The sequence below is a fragment of the Phalaenopsis equestris genome, unplaced genomic scaffold, assembly GCF_001263595.1.
Source record: "Phalaenopsis equestris unplaced genomic scaffold, ASM126359v1 Scaffold000374, whole genome shotgun sequence".
NCBI classification, from domain to species: Eukaryota; Viridiplantae; Streptophyta; class Magnoliopsida; order Asparagales; family Orchidaceae; genus Phalaenopsis; species Phalaenopsis equestris.
The window spans coordinates 504,705-523,119 of record NW_018164816.1 but is presented as its reverse complement, the minus strand read 5'-3'; the positions used below and the strand labels follow the sequence as shown (position 1 = coordinate 523,119).

General features: G+C 31.3%; 1 protein-coding gene across 1 annotated transcript in view; it reads left to right on the top strand.

The window, feature by feature from the left end:
* The first annotated feature begins 16,881 nt into the window (after positions 1-16,881).
* The window catches only part of LOC110026516 (probable serine protease EDA2), a 50,476-nt gene continuing 48,942 nt past the window's right edge, over positions 16,882-18,415 (top strand). The window contains exon 1 of the mRNA XM_020727482.1: positions 16,882-17,179. Within this exon, the coding sequence (XP_020583141.1) occupies positions 17,018-17,179 (162 nt within the window). The 5' untranslated portion in view covers positions 16,882-17,017. The remainder of the gene's footprint in view (positions 17,180-18,415) is intronic.

Genomic DNA, 18,415 nt, shown 5'->3' with positions numbered 1-18,415 from the left:
CTTACGGTACATTTGCTTTTAGAAAAATGCTCTTTGGTTTATGTAATACACCTGCTATATTTCAAAGATGTATGATAGCTATTTTTTGTGATTTAATTGAAAAAGGGATTGAAGTTTTTATGGATGATTTTTTAGCATTTAGAACTTCATTTGAATCATGTTTAGAACCTTTATCACAAGTTCTTAAGCACTGTGAAGAAAAAAATTGGTTCTTAATTGATAAAAATGTCAATTTATGGTATTAGGGAAAATTGATGATTTAAATAGAAAGGGAGCTGAGAATCAAATTGTTGATCATCTGTCCAGACTTGAATTCTTGAATTAGATGTCCAGACTTGAATTAGATCAACCACTCTATTTTGAAAAAGAGATTAATGAACATTTTTTAGATGAAGATTTGTTCAATATTAATGAGTAGCGTATTCCCTGGTATGCAGACATTGTGAATTTCATTGTTAGTAATATTATACTCTATGGAATGACATACCAACCAAAGAAGAAATTTTTATATGAAGTTAAGGTTTCATTTGGGGATGACCCATTTTTATATAAACAAGGAAAAGATCTTATTATTCGAAGATGTGTGCCTTTAGAAGAAACTTATGAAATTATCCAAAAATATCATAATTCTGATTTTGTGGGACAATTTGGTGTTGATAAAACAACATACAAAATTTTGCAATCTAGATTTTATTGGCCTACAATCTTTAGAGATGTTAATACTTATATCAAAACTTGTGATCGATGTCAACGAGTAGGCAATATTTTTAGAAGAAATGAGTTCCCCTCAATTATGTGTTAGAAGTTGAGATATTTAATGTTTAGGGATTAGATTTCATGGGACCATTTATACCATCTTTCAAAAATTGATATATACTGTTAGCAGTAGATTCTGTATCCAAATAGATAGAAGTTGTTGCTTTACCTCGATGCGTTGCTCAAAGTGTTGCAAAGTTTTTTAAAATAAATATATTTTGTAGATTTAGGATGTCGAGAGTGATCATAACTGATGGGGGAAGTAATTTCAGAAATGCAACGATGGAGAAATTATTAAAGAAATATCATATAAACCATTGAATTGCTACCGCTTATCATCCTTAGACAAGTGATTTGGTTGAATTATCCAATCATGAAATTAAAATAATATTGGAAAAATCTGTGAATCCAACTAAAATGGATTGGTAAGTCAAACTTGACTATGCTTTGTGGGCTTATAGGACTGCATATAGAACTCCTATAGGAATGTCCCCATACAGGCTAATATTTGGGAAAACTTGTCATTTACCAGTTGAACTTGAGCATAAAACATATTGGGCTATTAAAGAATTTAATTATAATTGTGAGAAAAGACTGGAGAAAAGACTGTTGCAATTAAATGAGCTTGAAAAGATAAGAAATGAATCTTATGAAAGTGCTAAGATTTACAAAAAAAAAAGATGAAGATGTGACATGATCGGAAAATTCTTACTAAAATTTTGAGCCAGGACAACATGTTTTGCTTTATAATGCAAGGTTATGATTATTTCCAGGTAAACTTAAGTCCAAGTGGATGGGCCCATTTTTAGTGACGAAAATTTATCCATATGGAGCTGTGGATATCAAAGATCCTAAAATTGATAACATATTTAAAGTGAATGGTCACATGCTGAATCCATACTTTTTATGTGACCAACTTAAATTGAATGATCATAGGATGTTGGGTCAACCAGAATAAACACTGGTTTTGTAGGGTTGCCGACGTAAAACCAAGCGCTCTATGGGAGACAACCCATAGTTATCTGTGTGTTTTTTTTAATGTAATGTTGTTGTGTTTGATTTGGAAAATTTTGGTAATAGTTTGAATATATAATGATGTGATGACTTTTCTAAGACCTTAAAAGATGACTTAAACATGTTAGAATGAGTATTTGGACGTTAAGTTGACTTGTGCTAAATTGAGCATTGTCACTTAAGCGCCAATATCTGGCGCTTAAGCGCGACAGTTAAAAACATGTACGAATTTAAATTTCTAGAAGTTTTAACCGTGATTTTGTTGGCTTTAATGTGGGATAGCATTTCTAGGATATGCCTAGGAGTTATAGGGGAGTTTGGAGCCTATAAATAGAGGAGTTATGTAAGGATTTCTACCACACTTCCATTTACCCCTAAATTTTAAGTAAGAAGAGAGAGATTTTGGAAAGATGTCATACTGGGAGAGTGAATTGAAGAAAAAGAAGGAAGTAATGAAAAAAAAGTTCATTAGTCAGAGTTCGCAAGAATTATACAATGGTTTCCTAGTCGTTAGTATCGAAGGAATAGTGAAGAAAATCACTAAAATTGAGGCTGACATGACTTCAATTGAAGCAAAAGTGATAAAAGTTAATGCACATTTGGATCATATGGGATAGCAAATTAAGATGTAGTTTAGCCATACCAGCTTTATAGAGGAAGTGGATAAGGCTATGTATTTGAAGAACTAGTGGATTGAAGAAGATTCAACTAGAGTTATTAATCATCGCCCATTTTATTAGATTTACATTCCAAATGCTGAAGGAGAGACTAATGATAGGTCAGGATTGGTTTGACCAAATGGAGAGTGGAATTAAGTTCTTTATTTAGTGTTTGTTTGTTTAGTGTTTCTTTGTTAATGTTAAGCGTGTTTAGTGTGTCTGTAATGTTAATATTATCTAGCATTTGTGTTAGGAATTTTCTCATCCAAGACTATTTGGATTGAGAATTTATGTTTTGAAAATATTTGTAATTATTCGTGAATGAATATAAGTGTTTGTTTGTGTAAAATTTTGTCTTATTTATCATTGAATTGAATTAGTTATGATTGGTGAATCTTGAAAAAGAGGAGAGTTGAAAAAGAAGAAAATAATTATTAAAAGTATGAGACCTTGTAGGGTTGGTTAACTTAGGCTAGAAGTACATTCTACTTAAAACAAAAATGATCAAAATTTGAGCACTGGCAGTTATTTTTGTTGTGCGGAAGTTTTATGCAAATCTCCCCAAGGCTAAAGGAGTCATGGTTAGAGGAAAGACAGTGTCTTTCTCATATGAGGTAATAAAGCAGTTTTTTCATTTTCCCATGAGCACTTTATGTTTTTATTCGAACTCTAGTCCAAATGAGGAGTTAGATGAGATCATTTCATCATTGACTAGAGGAAGAGGTTTATGGAAGATTACCAATGAGTGGAGAGTCAACTTCCTCCCTTTGAAGTTAGATGCTACTGCAAAGGCATGACACTATTTCATTTCTGCTCGTATGCTACCTACCAATCATCTTTGTGAAGTGACCCGTGATCGGGCAACTTTGAACTATTGTATTCAGTAGTTCAAGCCCATCAATATTGGAGCTTTGATTTATAGTGTTATTACCAGTTTTGTCGTTACTACTACTATTGCAGGTTTGGGATTTGCATCCATGATCTTTTCGTTATGTGAGCATGCTAGGGTTAGATTTGATAGCTGGGAGGAGATATTGTAGCCACTCAAGCCTATTACTAGTGTGAATGTGATGTCTTATTCACATCATTTAATTTTTGGCTAGTAAGGTGGATTTTTCAATATTTCAGCTGCTTTGACATCTCAAGCTTCTACTTCACGTGCTTCTACATCACAGGGTTAGAATTTTGGATCTGATTCTTAGTCACAAGTATTGCAGAGGATTTTGGACAATGTTAACTATACTACTAATAAGGTATTGAATTTAGAAAATTTTGCAGAACATATAGATGGATATATGAAAAGACGCAGTGATTATGAGGAAGAATATAATTCATCTATGGAAAGCCTCATGAAGGGTAACCAGGGTGTAGTTTTCCCTCAGTATCCAAGATATCCTCCATATGAGCCTGCCACTGCTTGGCATAGTGATGAGAATGATGCTGAGGAAGAAGATGATTAGATTGGTTCTGTAGTTTAGTGTAGTTTTTTTAATGTATTGTTGTGAACTGTTTGTGGTGCAGTTATACTGTACTTTTGTTGTGTTTTGTGTTGTATTTGTTTATATTGTTAGTTTTGTTTTATAGACATTGTTGTAATGTATTTTTGCTTTTGGCAGTAGTAATTGTGTTAACTATGTTGTTTAATATTTTTAGTTAGTTTGTATTGAAATTAATTCTGATTTTATGAAGGTTTAGAATATTGTTAATTTTTACTTAAAAACTTCATGTTTAAAATTTTCAATTTACTATCAAATATTTTGTAGTTGTGTATGTTTGTTAGTGTGTTTGTTTGCTTTTATGTTCTTCTCCACTGCATAGAAGTCTACTGAATCTCTATTGTTAAGTAAATTAAATTTTGGCCAGTTTAATTTTTTACTCCTATTTTTAATTTTTGTACTTGTATATTTAGGATGTTAAAATTCCTGTTAGCATGCATTTTTAGTTTTTCATTCCTGCCTTTTTATATATGATGCTAAAATGTTTTATTCTATTAAAAATTTAAGTTTGGGGGAAGGATATAAAATTTTCTAAAGACTTGAAATTTATTGGTTCTCAAATGTATTTCAAATAAATTTGATTTTGATGTGAAGAAAAATGATCATTTATATGAAGTTATATTAGGGAAGTAAAATTTTGAGTATAGAATTGAGTAATAGAATTTAGTTAAAATTTATAGTAATGAAGAAAAACTTAAAGTTAAAGAATTTTTAGTGTGAAAATGATAAATATTATGTAACTATCTTTAATAGGAGAAATTGTATTTTTTGAAAAATGTAAAAGAGTTGGACTTTTATTTTCAAAACTTAAATTTCTTTTATTGAATGTAATTTTCAAAAACTATTATTATGTTTTTAAGTGAATGAAATATATTAACTCTTTGCTTTAGGAAAGGAATAGTGAAATTCAAAATCATTAAAAGCCAATCCATATATAGTAATCCTTGCCATAAAAAAATAAAAGAAAAGAAAAATGAAAAGAAAAAGAAAAAAGTAAAGAAAAAAAAGAAAAAGAAAAAGAAAAGAAAAATTGAAAAAGGGACGAGAAGCTTGAGAATTAGTGTCTGATCAAAATTGGTTCCACATCTAATTTTTTTAAAGTATAAGACTTGAAAAACTCTTAAGCTAAAGAATATAATATAGTAAGTCAAATTATGCTTAATAAATTTTTTTAAGTGGAGAAGATAGAATGCCTAAACTCAATATTAAAAAAAATTTTTGAATTAGATAGGAGTTCATATTTTCATATTTCTTAACATTAAAAATTTCTAAACTTTAAGTTGGTCTCATTTACTAATATTTTTTTAAATTGGAATATTATATTTCTACATCAAAATTTTAGAAACTCCTAAAGAAACTCATATACATAATCTACTTATTTAGTTTTTAAAGATTGAAGAGTCACTTGAGGACAAGTAACATTTTAAGTTTGAGGGATTTTGATACGCCTAAAATATATAGTCTTTTTATACACATTTGTATATATATTTTTGAGATATTGTGCTTTAATTAAAGATATTTGTGTATTTTTCTTTTGGGTACAATCAAATGGATAAAAATAGTAAAAGGGTGAAAAAAAAAATCAAATTTGGAGCAAAAATGAAAAGGTGCAAAAGATGAACTGAGGCGCCTAAGCGCCCAAGATTGGCGCTTATGCATGAGTTATTCAGAGAGAACTGCGTCTAACAGCCAGATACTCCGTGCTTAAGTGCCAGAAGTAGTTATTTGATGATTCATTGAATTTGGACAAATTTTTGAAGAGGTGTTTGAAACAACCCGTGGTGAAAACATGAGAAATAGTTAGTGGACAAAAAATTCATCCTATTTTAGCATGAATTTACAAAAAGAATTGAACTTTCATTCCTATTTTAGCATCTAGAGTTTAAGTAAGAATATTTTGTTGAGTAGTTTTGCTAAGTAGAATTTTGTTATATAATTTCTTTTGTTTTGTAAAGTTGCGTATTGTATTTATCCCAGTGGGTTCGATATTTGGGGCTTAATAAAAAAGTCCTATATTACTTGATAACGATACATATACTTGCGCAGTATCCCGTATTTAAATATTATAATTTCATTCTTATTTGCTTCATAGTAAAGAATTTACCTAGCTTTTGCTTTGGATCAAGCTTTGGATCAAATTTGTTGCAAAAAAAGAATTATTATTAAGAAAATTAAGCATATAATCGCATATATCACATTTCACATCTATACGGAAAGTCAGAATCAGACACCTTATGTGAGATTTCACCTTCCCTGAGAGGAAACCCAGATGCTCATGTAAATGACAAGAACATGCTGCAATGTATGATATAAATAAATGATATTAAATTTGGTTTCATCGAGTACAATACACCAAAAGATAGGTTACACCTCAACTAAGAGACAACAAAACATTCATGAAAATGACAATCATAAGTAATGCATGATGTGATATGCGCTCATGTTAAACATGATTCCTAAATATGTTGAATGCTAATAAACACAAACATGATAAAATATATTTTTTGCACACAATAAATTTAGCGACATATACATCAAGCCAAAGAGATTTTCACATATATATAAGCATAGACACTAGGCCAAATATGCACTGAATTTGGAAATTCATCCATCAAAATATAATTTTTGTATGCAAATTTAGTATCAAATCACATACAATCAAATTACATATTTTCATGAATATTTAAGGATGTACACAACAAAATTAAGTGTGATTTTCACATTTAAGTTAAAACTCAATTCCATGCTAAATAAGCATGTATTTTTCATGCAGTTTAAATATCAAACTACAAACACAACAAAAAACATATTTTACATGCATTATTTTAAAAACATCCCATGTTATAGATCACACATGCAATGCACATGAAAATGAAAAATAACACATGCAAGAAATGAACCTAACCCTACTCAATGGTAAATCAAGCTTTTCCTGCCAACCTCACTTAGATCTAGCCTCAATGATGGTAAGATGTCAACCTTCTGTTATGTAATGTAATGGATAGCTCACCTCTTTTTACTTGGCACAAGGATGAAGAATTTTCATGAAGAAAACCTTCATAGCTTAGGAAGTGAAAAGATTAAAGAGATCTTCACTCTCTAGGCTCATGAGGATTTCACTTTATCCATCAAAAAGAGTTGAATCACTGAAATCAAATATGGGATTACTATAATCCCAAATAATGTAGGATTGCAACAAAAAATAGCTTAAGGGAAAACACTCATGGGTTCATCAGAAAACAACAAAAAATAGCTAAGGTTAAGGGAAAACACTCTTGGGTTCATCAGAAAGCAGCAAAAAATAGCTTCCTAACCAAAGGTTTTCTCTAACATCGGCCTAAGCCAACTTCTTTGACACAAAAATTTAAAATCTTGGCTAGGAGAAAAGAAATCCAGGGTTTTAAGGAATTTCATCTTCGTGATGGTTGAAGATGCTTTCTCATTGCTTGTTCATGCTCCTCCCATGCTAGGACGAAGGTGAAGCTTACTTATTCAAAGGAACTCAAGAACTCAACAAGAAAATCATGCTTCCACACTCACCTCAGAAGATGAAGTAGTGGGAGAGGAAAAAAAACGTAAGGAAAAAAAGCGGAGGGAAGAGGAGGAAATATGGGAAGGAACCTCACCTCACCAATAACATTCGAAGGAACTCTCCCAAGGCTCTCTTCAAGATCTCCAAGAAGCTCCTCAAGAGTATTTCTACTCCCCACTCCCAAACTTAGATTTCTAATTTAAAAAGAGATGGCTTTCCCTAAATAGGAAAGAACACACCTCACCTTTTTCATGGCACACTCCCCTTTTGCCGCCTTTCGAGTGGCCATGTAAAAGTAGGTCCTCCACTTGTCATGCTTGCAAGTATCCAATTTTTAAGGAGGAAGGCTAATGAACTGTCTATGGCATCACCACACATCCCCCCTCCCAATGATGAAACCTAGCCCCATGTGCCTTTATTTAATTAAAAAAAAGGTTTAAAACAAAAATTAGGTCGTACGGTGGTGCGGGGGTGCCAGGCTCATGGCACGGGTGTGCCAACCCCTATCAAGCTTAAAGTTGGTGCCCTGGTCTTCTAGCACAGGGGCACCAGGCTACCGGGTGTGGGTGTTCCATGACACTAATGTGTGTGCGCTGGATGAGCATAGTGCATTGGCCTCTGGGCGTGGATTTACCATGCTCTATGACTTTTTTCATGGGGATAGTGCTGCCCTGGTGCAGATGCGCTAGAAGTAAGGTGGCACGGGTGTGCCAAGGATAAGGCGTGGGTGTGCTCGAGCATATCTCCACCTTTGTGTACAAAATACACATCGAGGAGTCAAGATGGGTACCTTTGACTATTGATTTCTACACAATAGTAGGGTAGAATCTCATAGGCTCTAATAAACATCCCAAATGTGTGATATCAAAAAACAATGTCAACAACCTTCCTCAAAATAAATAATATGATTAAGATCAGATGCAATCAATCCATGTTCATGCTAATATTATGAATTATTATACCATGTTCATGTTCTTATCCAACTTGTAAGCATTCTTTCTTATACCTTTAAGGCTGACTTGTTCAATTTCTTAAGGAGGCTTGACAACATTCTTCCCTTCATCAGGGATCATGAACATGGGCATAACCATAGAGGGGCACTGGGGGCCATGACCCCACTGGCCTAGCTCATAACTTTTATTCCTATAAGTATTTTATGAACTAAAATACTTATAGGCCCAAGGATCTCTTCCTCCTTGTATTTTTTAAATGAGCTAACTTCGACCCATATAAGTATTTATGATCTTTTATAAAAAGCAAACATTTCTAAAAGCCCATAAATTTTAATTTTTTTGACCCATACTGTATAAACCACTTGCACAGTTGTGCTACATCTTTTAATATAAAGTGCAAGTGTAATATTTCTCTTAAAGATGTCAAACTAAATGTAATGAATGGCGAAAAACTTAACCTTTTTAAGTAGTGTGTAAAATTTCATTTTCATATATATCATTTTTTTAATTAAAAGCATAATTTATTAGAAAATAAAAATAGGACTTTTTAAATAAGATAAGATTATGAATATTAAATAATGATAAATTTTATAATAATAATATAATTTATAACATTTTCTTAATTAAATTGTTATTATTTCATAAAATGTGTCATATAACGTTTTAAAAAAAAATAGATTTTACTCTTTTAAGAATTTAAGAATCCACTTTATTAAATAATTAACATTGTTTTCATAGGAATAATCTACTCAAAAAATAACATGAAGTGCTTATTTTTTTATTAAAATGATCCATAAATTTTTATATTAAACTATACCCCCACTATTAATTATTTATGACTATGTTCCTAAATTCTCGACCCGCATCCTCTTTTATCCCTAGTCTCACTTGACTATCAATTCTTTGTTGATGATGATGTTAATCGGCATAATTGAGCTTGACATGATAACTTTGGTAGAAACGAGAGGAATTAGGGTAAATTAAAAACTAAAAAAGTCAGAAGAGTTACTATGTGAGGATCTTTAAAAAGAATCACCTAGGACGACTAATGGTCAGAGAAAAAAATTTCCTCTAAAGACATTAAATTTTGTAAAGATTAAGAGGATGCTACCTCTAAAGAGAAACTATAATTATTCATTTGATATGTGAAGTTTCAATACTCGAACAACTAGGCCCTCAACATTGATGCTTGACCTTTTCCTTGAATCTATCTTCTTCTTGGTACCCTTTTCTAAGAATGCTAAGACATCTATATCATTTTAAATATTGTACACATTGGGATCTATTAAAAGTGAACTGAAAAAATTTGCTAGTCAACCTTTTCTTGGTTAAATGTTTGAGAAAAACACAGAATATTAAGTTAAAAGAAACTTACAAGTTGGATATCTCTTGACATTGTGAAGGATTAAGCGGATCTAAATATTAAGGCCTATCATTTTAATACTCCTAAATATGGCCTCATCTCCCTTAATAATTTTGGGTTTGGGAGAATTATAAAACATAGAGCCTAGTCTTGATCAACCATGACCATTAATTCTTGACTATCATTCTAGTTCTTTATTTTCTATCCAACCCAAATATCTTTATGTGATTGAAGAAGAATGAGATGTGTTAATCCTTGAAGCCTTTGATTATGATGAGAGGATGAACAAGGGCAAGAATCTATTGAAACCATGTGTCAAATGAATTTAGTAGCATCTACGTGAGAATGGCGCCATAGCCATTTATAACCTTGACCAGCCTTTTTCACAAAGGAAATCAAAAGTATAATCTAAGCTAGTCCTCATAGAAGTAGATATATTCATACAAAAAGGTAGAATACTAACTCTCCTATGATGTTCACACCAAAAATAAATTAAAGAATACATAAATTATATAAAATAAAGGTTGCTTAATAGCTTACACTTTGAATGATTTAGAATATTCATAATACTTGAACATCTTTACATGAATCCCTAATGAACCCACCATTGCCAAAAGAAATAGAGTATTAGTTGAAGGATTAAAAAGGGATTCAATAGTGAGAAGCTATTGGAACATAGAGAAAGTTGAATGCAAAAAGTGATCATGACAAAAAATCTAAGACAATTTATATGGAGGAAAAATTTTGCCCATGGGAGATATCTAGTTAGGGCAATTAAAAGAATTTAATGATTATTTTGCAAGATGACATAATTTCTTATTTTATAAAGAAAATAATATTAATTTTTTTCACTATTAAAAAAATAGGAAATTAAGAAAACTTGTATGTTGTGTGTTTTACACTAAACACATTATGAGGTGACTACAAAGATTTTAAATTTTCTATAACAATTTTTTTTTTATCTCATCTCATCAAAAGTGATGCTTTAATTTCCATTATCCACTTTTTCTTGATGCCAATGGATAATAAGAATTAAGTTAGAAAATGAGCACCAACCAAACATCTCATCACAACTTGTTCATCTTATGCCAACATGTTGAATAAAAAGTGGATAGTATAAAGTTAGTATTTTGTTAAAAAAATATGGGGAATTCCCAAGCATTTTATAATAAAATTAAATAAGTGAATATAATAAAGCAAATATAAATACTATCATCATGATGTCAAGTATAATATATTTTAAGTTGATTTTAACATCACAAACCTTAAGTTTATGGCTGAGTTAGCCCCTCACTGGAGACATCTATAGGAGAGACATTAAAAAACTTGAACATTTGGTCCACAATAATATTTCTAAAGAAGCTATTGCTTCTCATTATTTTTTGCAAAATGAACTTGTCACTAGCCAAAAGTTTATTTGACCAAAGCATCCCTAAAGCTCTTTAACTAGAGATGATTTTGCTCCTTAGCTTCATAAACAATCAACCAAGATAGCTAATTACATTAATTAAAATATTAGGATGGCTCTTTTGTTTGTTTATTCACTTGAGTGTTTCCATTTACGCTATCTCCATCCTCATCTCTACAAGGGTGAATCATTTTGAGAACTCACCCAACCTATCTTGATGAATAGTTAAGAATGCCTTCACTTAGCTTATCTTGGCTGACATCTCCCACAATTCTCATTAACTCAGCTTGATTAATCATTCTAAAATAGCTTTGAGTTTGAGCAATGATTGATTTGACAAGTTAAAGCCTCCTAATTCAGTTTGATAGGTTACTTGACCTTAAAACTAATTGTAAGGGAGGTGATGCAAATATTCAAATCAAAAGTCACTTCACCAAACCTACATGGTGTTTTGAAATAACCAACAGCTTTTTGCCACTATGTAAATGTTTTTCAAAATATTGTATCAAGACATGAAACTAAGAGCTCTATGAAAAACTCATCGTGGCCATAGTAGGACTTCCTTTAGCATAATCCTAATGATCCTCTAGAAACTCACTCATAGAATGATGCACTATGAATCATTTTAAAAAATAAAGAAAACATTGAAGAAGATTATACATGCCAAAATGAAAAAAAAAATAATTTCCAATAATATTTTATAAATTGTCAGCTCGACAAATTCACAGCAAATTTAGTCTTTTGGGAGATTGCAATCATCAAGGTTGCCTTCAACTAGAAAGAGATTAGTAGAAAAATACTAAACTATTATAATAAATTTTGTAATTACATGCAGCATAGGCTCACTAACTATCACCTTGGGTGCAAATATCCCTTGAAGGGGCCTCCCCATAAGGATTACATCTGGAGCTATTAAATAAGAATGAGCAATCTCCCCTATTTTTTTCTTAATTGCCTTAGCGAGCTCTAATCTTAATTATTTCTTCCTCTCCAAATTTTTTTCTTTGCACATCTTATTAATGTTTACCATCATGACATCCTCTAAAAATTTTAATCTTACTTACATGGTTCTAAGTTGTCTAAAAAACTATAGAGCTCAATTAATAATAAGAGAAAGGTTTCATAGCATTGTAACCTTTCCACCTTTGATAAAAATATAACATTTATATGAAACTAAAATTTATTTCATAGACAAAAAAATGGACCAAGGGCTCCAAATAAACATGGAATCTTATACTAAACGTATTTAAAATTTTCTACTGACATTTTTACACATATTAAATACCAATTATTGCAATTACTTGCTTTATTATAGAATAATAAATCAATCAACTTGACATGTAAGCATATATGACCTATACAATGAAAAAAAGTTAAGTCACATCTTTAGTTTTATAATAATAATTATTTTTGCTATCATTTTTTGCTCTTTTCATAGTCACCTTGTAATGATATGAGTGGCATATAAACTAAACATGCACTCAAAATGCACTAAAATTGGAACTCATCTAATCAAACCTAGGATGACTCACTAAGTAATGTTTAGAAAGGCTTGCAAGCTGAGCTTGAGCTTGAGTTTTTGATCAAGTCCGTGGAGAACTCACTAGTCAAGTTTACAAAAGACTCGCCCACCATGATCAGGGTAGACCCACCAACCAAACTTAAGCAAGGATTATCTACCAAGCTAATAAATAACTCATCATAAGAAAGTAATGAACTTGTTTGAGCATCCTAGTCTAGATCACCCAACCCCATTGAGTTATTTGATGACTTCAACCATAAGAACCATTAACTTTCTTAAGTTAGATTGGTTGACTGCTAAGCTAAGTCTTAGTCTTTATTTAGGCTATTCCCATGTTGTACTTATTTTTCAATATAACATTCCATTTCCATTCTCTTAGTGCTTAAACTTCAATTCTCACCTATAAATAAGGGGTTATGGGAAGAGCATGGTTTATGCAATTTTTTTTTTATATTATTACAACACTATAGGCTTATATCTAATGTTTTGTTAAACTTTATATTGAATTTTTTTCTCTTTTCCCTTATCAACTTTCATCTCTAACCAACTCTCTTCCTCCTCTCCTTCTTAGTGTTAAGTAGCATTTTAAAAAAACCCACAAATAACCAAATCAAGACTCAACAATTTCTTTTCCCTTTAGCCTTTTTTATATATAGATTTGTAACTATATAGTACTAATTAGATAATTTATCTAAAAAAATAATGACATATCCGTAGATCTTTGAATAACAACAAAATTTACTACTTTTTTTAGAAACATCATCAATGTACAATAAAATAGATATTGAAGTTACTGTAAATAACATCTAATTTCACATTACTTAATGAAGTAAATATTTCTTATCTTACTATTACATCATATTATGAAAATATTAAAATGTCAAAATCATACTATGTTTTAAGTACTACTCACTTTTATTTCATTCTCTTTAGAGTTATCCTCTAAGTTTGATATTTGAGACTTATAGGAGGGTAATTAGTTCTTTTTAATTTATTAGAGGGGATTAATGAAAAATATGTACATAAGTGTAGACATCTTTCTTGATGGATCAGTAAAATTATTAGTTAAATACTTTATATTCTTCTATAAACTATTTTTAAATCCTACTAAATATACATCAAACTTTTATGTAATTAAAAGGGGTGAAATAATATCCCCTAATCTCTCGACCACTTTTTTCTTCATATAATGGATTGGGTTAGTCCCATATGTCCTCTAGCTTTTGCATCTCTCTCTCTCTCTCTCTCTCTCTCTCTCTCTCTCTCTCTACACCATCCCAAACCCTAATTGATCCTCAACTCTTATACAATGAGAGGTTGCTTCAACCCTTTATGAGAGGGTTTGGTCTGACTAGCAGCCAACTATGCCACCACTCCCTCTCGTTTTTTCTCTTAAAAATTAGGGTAATTGATTTCTCTTTATAATTCTACTGGGAATGATTGAGTGGGAGTACGTGCAATTTAAAAAGTTCTCATTAGCTCTATGATTTAATATAAAATAAATAATCCAATATTAGAAATAATATAATATTTAGATATCCCATGCATAAATAAATTAAAATTAATTAATTTGAGATAATGACTAACACATACATCTTTATTAACCAATAATGAAAAAGAAAAAATATAGTAGAGAGCACCTTATTATTTTTCTTAATTTCAACATACTTAGTACTCTCTTTCCAATAAAATTAAAACATCCACTCCACAGCTCTAATATAACTTCATGACCAAATATTTGGTTACATTGCATATGTGATTGCATTATATTGAGCTAGAGCATTACTCTTTATGGCAATCTCCTTATAGTATACATATCAATCTTCAACTCTACAAAAAATATCTCCATGCTATGTTATCCTATGATTACCTCAAAAAAAGCATCCTTATATTTAACTAAATATATTATCAATGTATGAAAATACTATGTTTATTATGGAGTAGGAGGACACCATCTAACAAGAAATATTGCCCAAGTCTTCCTCATCAAATCTTCTCATACACTCTATGAAAGCTTTTTCTTGGTCAATATTTTTGAAGTTTTTATCCCCATCAAAATTAGTTTTATTTTTTAGAAATTCTCTTAAGGTTGGGATTTTCTAAAACTTTAACTTAGTGATTAAGAAAACATAGCTACATTAATTCCAATTTCCTACTATTAGTATTAAAATTAATAGAGCATCTATCATTCCCATCATCAAGAGCCATTTTTAGTAATGGTTGATGAAAGAGTAACTATTCATATGTTTTGAAAAACTATCCAAAGAAGGATCTCCCAGCCTCAACAATAAGACCATAATTAACTTCTAGCTATTTAACCAATTCTCCATCACACCATCTGCTCTAAATGTAACTTAAGTGTTATAACACTTATTTTCAAACATGATTAAAATAGTCATCTAAATAAAAAAAATAACTCAATTAGCAAAACAACTCAAATAAATGAATCATATCCAAATCATGCTCGATTCATCTTCAAATATTACCTAAACATGCTCAAATCTTAATCAAACTACTATCACGATACAAAAAAAATCTTTCAATTATAATCAAACCATGACGAACCTTTGAATCATATTATGACCATATTTAAATCAGAACTAAGACTTGATTTAATCATTTAAACCATACTGAAAACATGATCACACAATCTTTAAGCTAAAATCATAGCATGATTTAAAAAATAGCAAAATCAATATCGGCCCTAAATTGAGCAATTACCACAATCAAATTATGATTGACCTGTGATCAAATCATCTTCAAACCACGACTAATTCATGATCCAACAATAATTGTACCATCTTCAAACATCTTTGAGATTACAAAGATACTTCAATTTTGGATCAACAATGGTTCAATCACGGTTCAAAGATTGTTTCAATTATAATTGAAGATGGTTCAATCATGATATAATCAGTTGTTCAAAGATTGTTCAATCTAATTCAATATATTATTAAATCATGATTTAATCATTGTTTGAAGATAATTCAAATAATTTAAAATGTAAAAATATAATAAAATGAAGATAATCACACATAATATCACTAATTTTCACATGTGATGAATTAAGAGATCATTAGTATAGCTCAATGCACATGCTACAATCTTCATAATAAAAAAAAGGTGACGACGAATAACCACTCAACTGTTTAGCATGAATTTTGACTATTTATGAAAAAATAAGGGAGAAAGAGCATTTTGGTCCAAACTAATTTTCCATCATATTTTTCTCAATAAACTAAACAATACATATTTTTTCAATGTTTATTATTGGTGATAATATAAAGTCAAATTTTCATTTATTTATTGTTATTTTAATATTAAATAATGATTTTAATATGAACTTTCATATGGAGATTTTGACACTGACTTTTATTTAACATTAAAATGACTTATACAAATATGGGGCAGTTATCTTTCATTCATTTTCAAATGCTCAATTAAATATCAAAGTTCATGATAAAGTCTCAACAAATAGTTTTATTTTTATCAAATTCTAACTAGTTTGGTGGTGGCATGTACATAGGGTTGTCAAAAAAGCTCGTTGATCGCGAACAGCTCATGTTTGACTCGTTTACTTAACGAACAAGCCGAACATGAACAAGTTTTTAAAGCTTAAAGCTCGAATTAAGCTCGAATTATAAACGAGCCGAATATGAACAAGTTTTTAAAGCTCGAATTATAAACAAGCCGAACACGAATAACTCTTTGTTCGGTCGTGTTCGGCTTGTTTTAGCTCGAAATAAAATAATTATTTATATAAAAATATATTACACATATTATTTATATAATAATATATAATAATATATTATATATATTTATATATAAGTTTAAATCACAATTGCTCTTGTGGTAATCTGGTTATACACATTGTTTTGCATGCATTTGATTCATATTTGAATTCAACACTCTACATTTATTTTTTTAGTTTAATTTTGACAAGCCAATTTCGAGCCGAACAAACATACTGTTCACGAGCCGTTTTCGAACACGAGCCGATTTCAAACAAGAACAATTTCGAACGAACCGAACAAGAGCCAAGCCCGAACTAGCTCAAGCTCGACTGGTTTAAGCCCTACATGTATAACCAATCGATTGAGACAAAATACATCCAGGGTCATAGTTCTGAAAATAACAGTATTGTTAGTACCGTGTTATGTAATTTTTTTCGTTTCTCGTGGCCGCACGAAGAATTTGGAAAGCCTTACCTTCTCTTCGCTTCTGGATGTTATAACGAACTTGGGGGAAGCATTTTGTTGCACAGAAAATTACTACCTTTCCGCCAAGGGAAGTGTCTGCGTAGCTTGAGGACAAATGAACCCAATGAACGTGCTGTTCTTTCTTCTGCCACTGCTGCTTCTCTCCCCTCTCTTATCCGCAAATGGCAAAAGGTTCCTCCTCCCGACCGACCCGAGAGCGTACCTCACGCAAGAAGTACACTGGTTCGATCAGACGCTCGACCATTTCTCTCCCACGGTGAACTCTCTCTCCCTCTCCCTCTCCCTCTCCCTCTGCGTTGAGGGTTTTAGGGTTTTAAGTGGTTCTCAGGAGCTTGGTGTCATCATTGGCCTTACTGTTTTAGGATCTGATTTTGTTATTGGACAGTGCGGATGTTATAGAATCTAAGACCCAATTTGAGCATTCTGAGCTACACTACAGAAATCTAGAAGAAAGAAGAAAAGAACTGATAAGAGGGGGAAATTAGTTATTTCATGACATCATCTTTCATGATTGGAAGTATTTATAGAATATAATGTTTACTTGAAGTTGTTAAACATTCTTCTTAATGTCCAATTAGATTCGAAATATTTCTCCCCACCAATAATGACCTTACCTTCAAGGACGACCTGGAAATGAAATGCAAGCCGGACCATTGGTGACAATGAAGGTGTTGATTGTCCGTCCATCCATAACTTCTTAAGTCCAGCAAATGTATTTGGTGGCAATCATTCAGCCACAATTTCTCAAAGCGTTTCATTTCATTTATTTGATCCCTGAAATAAGATTACACAAGATAATCGGGATTGATAGGCATGTATGACTAATGGCGATTTGGTAGTCAGATCGTAGTAATCTGATCGTTTGTAACGTTATAACGTACGAATTGACTCAATTATAAATAAGGTTAGTCATTACAAGAAAGGTGATCGATCCGCAGATATTATAAAAAGCTTATTTTCCATTGAATCATTTCTTTGTTTCTTGGTTTTAATTCATTGTTCTTAACTCTTCCCTTGGATATCTTAGTTCAACGATAAATCGGGATCCAATAAGGCACTTAGAAAAATTTGGTCTGTACTTTGGGAGAATTAAGGGTGGAAGTGGGCACATAATCTATCATGAAGAAGAACACCAACCAATTTCTGGTTGTGCTTAAATCGTCATTCATTTTTACTTCCAAAATAGTGTACAAAACCACATCAGCATAAGAGAGCTTGTCTCTGGATTGATGCATGGCTTCCCCAAGAGGAAACATGGTCTCTTCTGCATTTCAATTTTTCCCTTCCTTACAAAATATGAAAATTAGGAAATCTAGAACTTTTGTGGAATTTGCACCCGTAGATGTATGAACTATTGGTTCTATTAATTATTCCTGTTGAATATGTAGTCCAAAGCACTTGTCTGATTTAACTATCGTAAGGTAATATCTTTGAAGGCCACAGTAAATGCTACTTTAGCGTCTATATTTTTTAGCCTAGTACGGGGAATGTT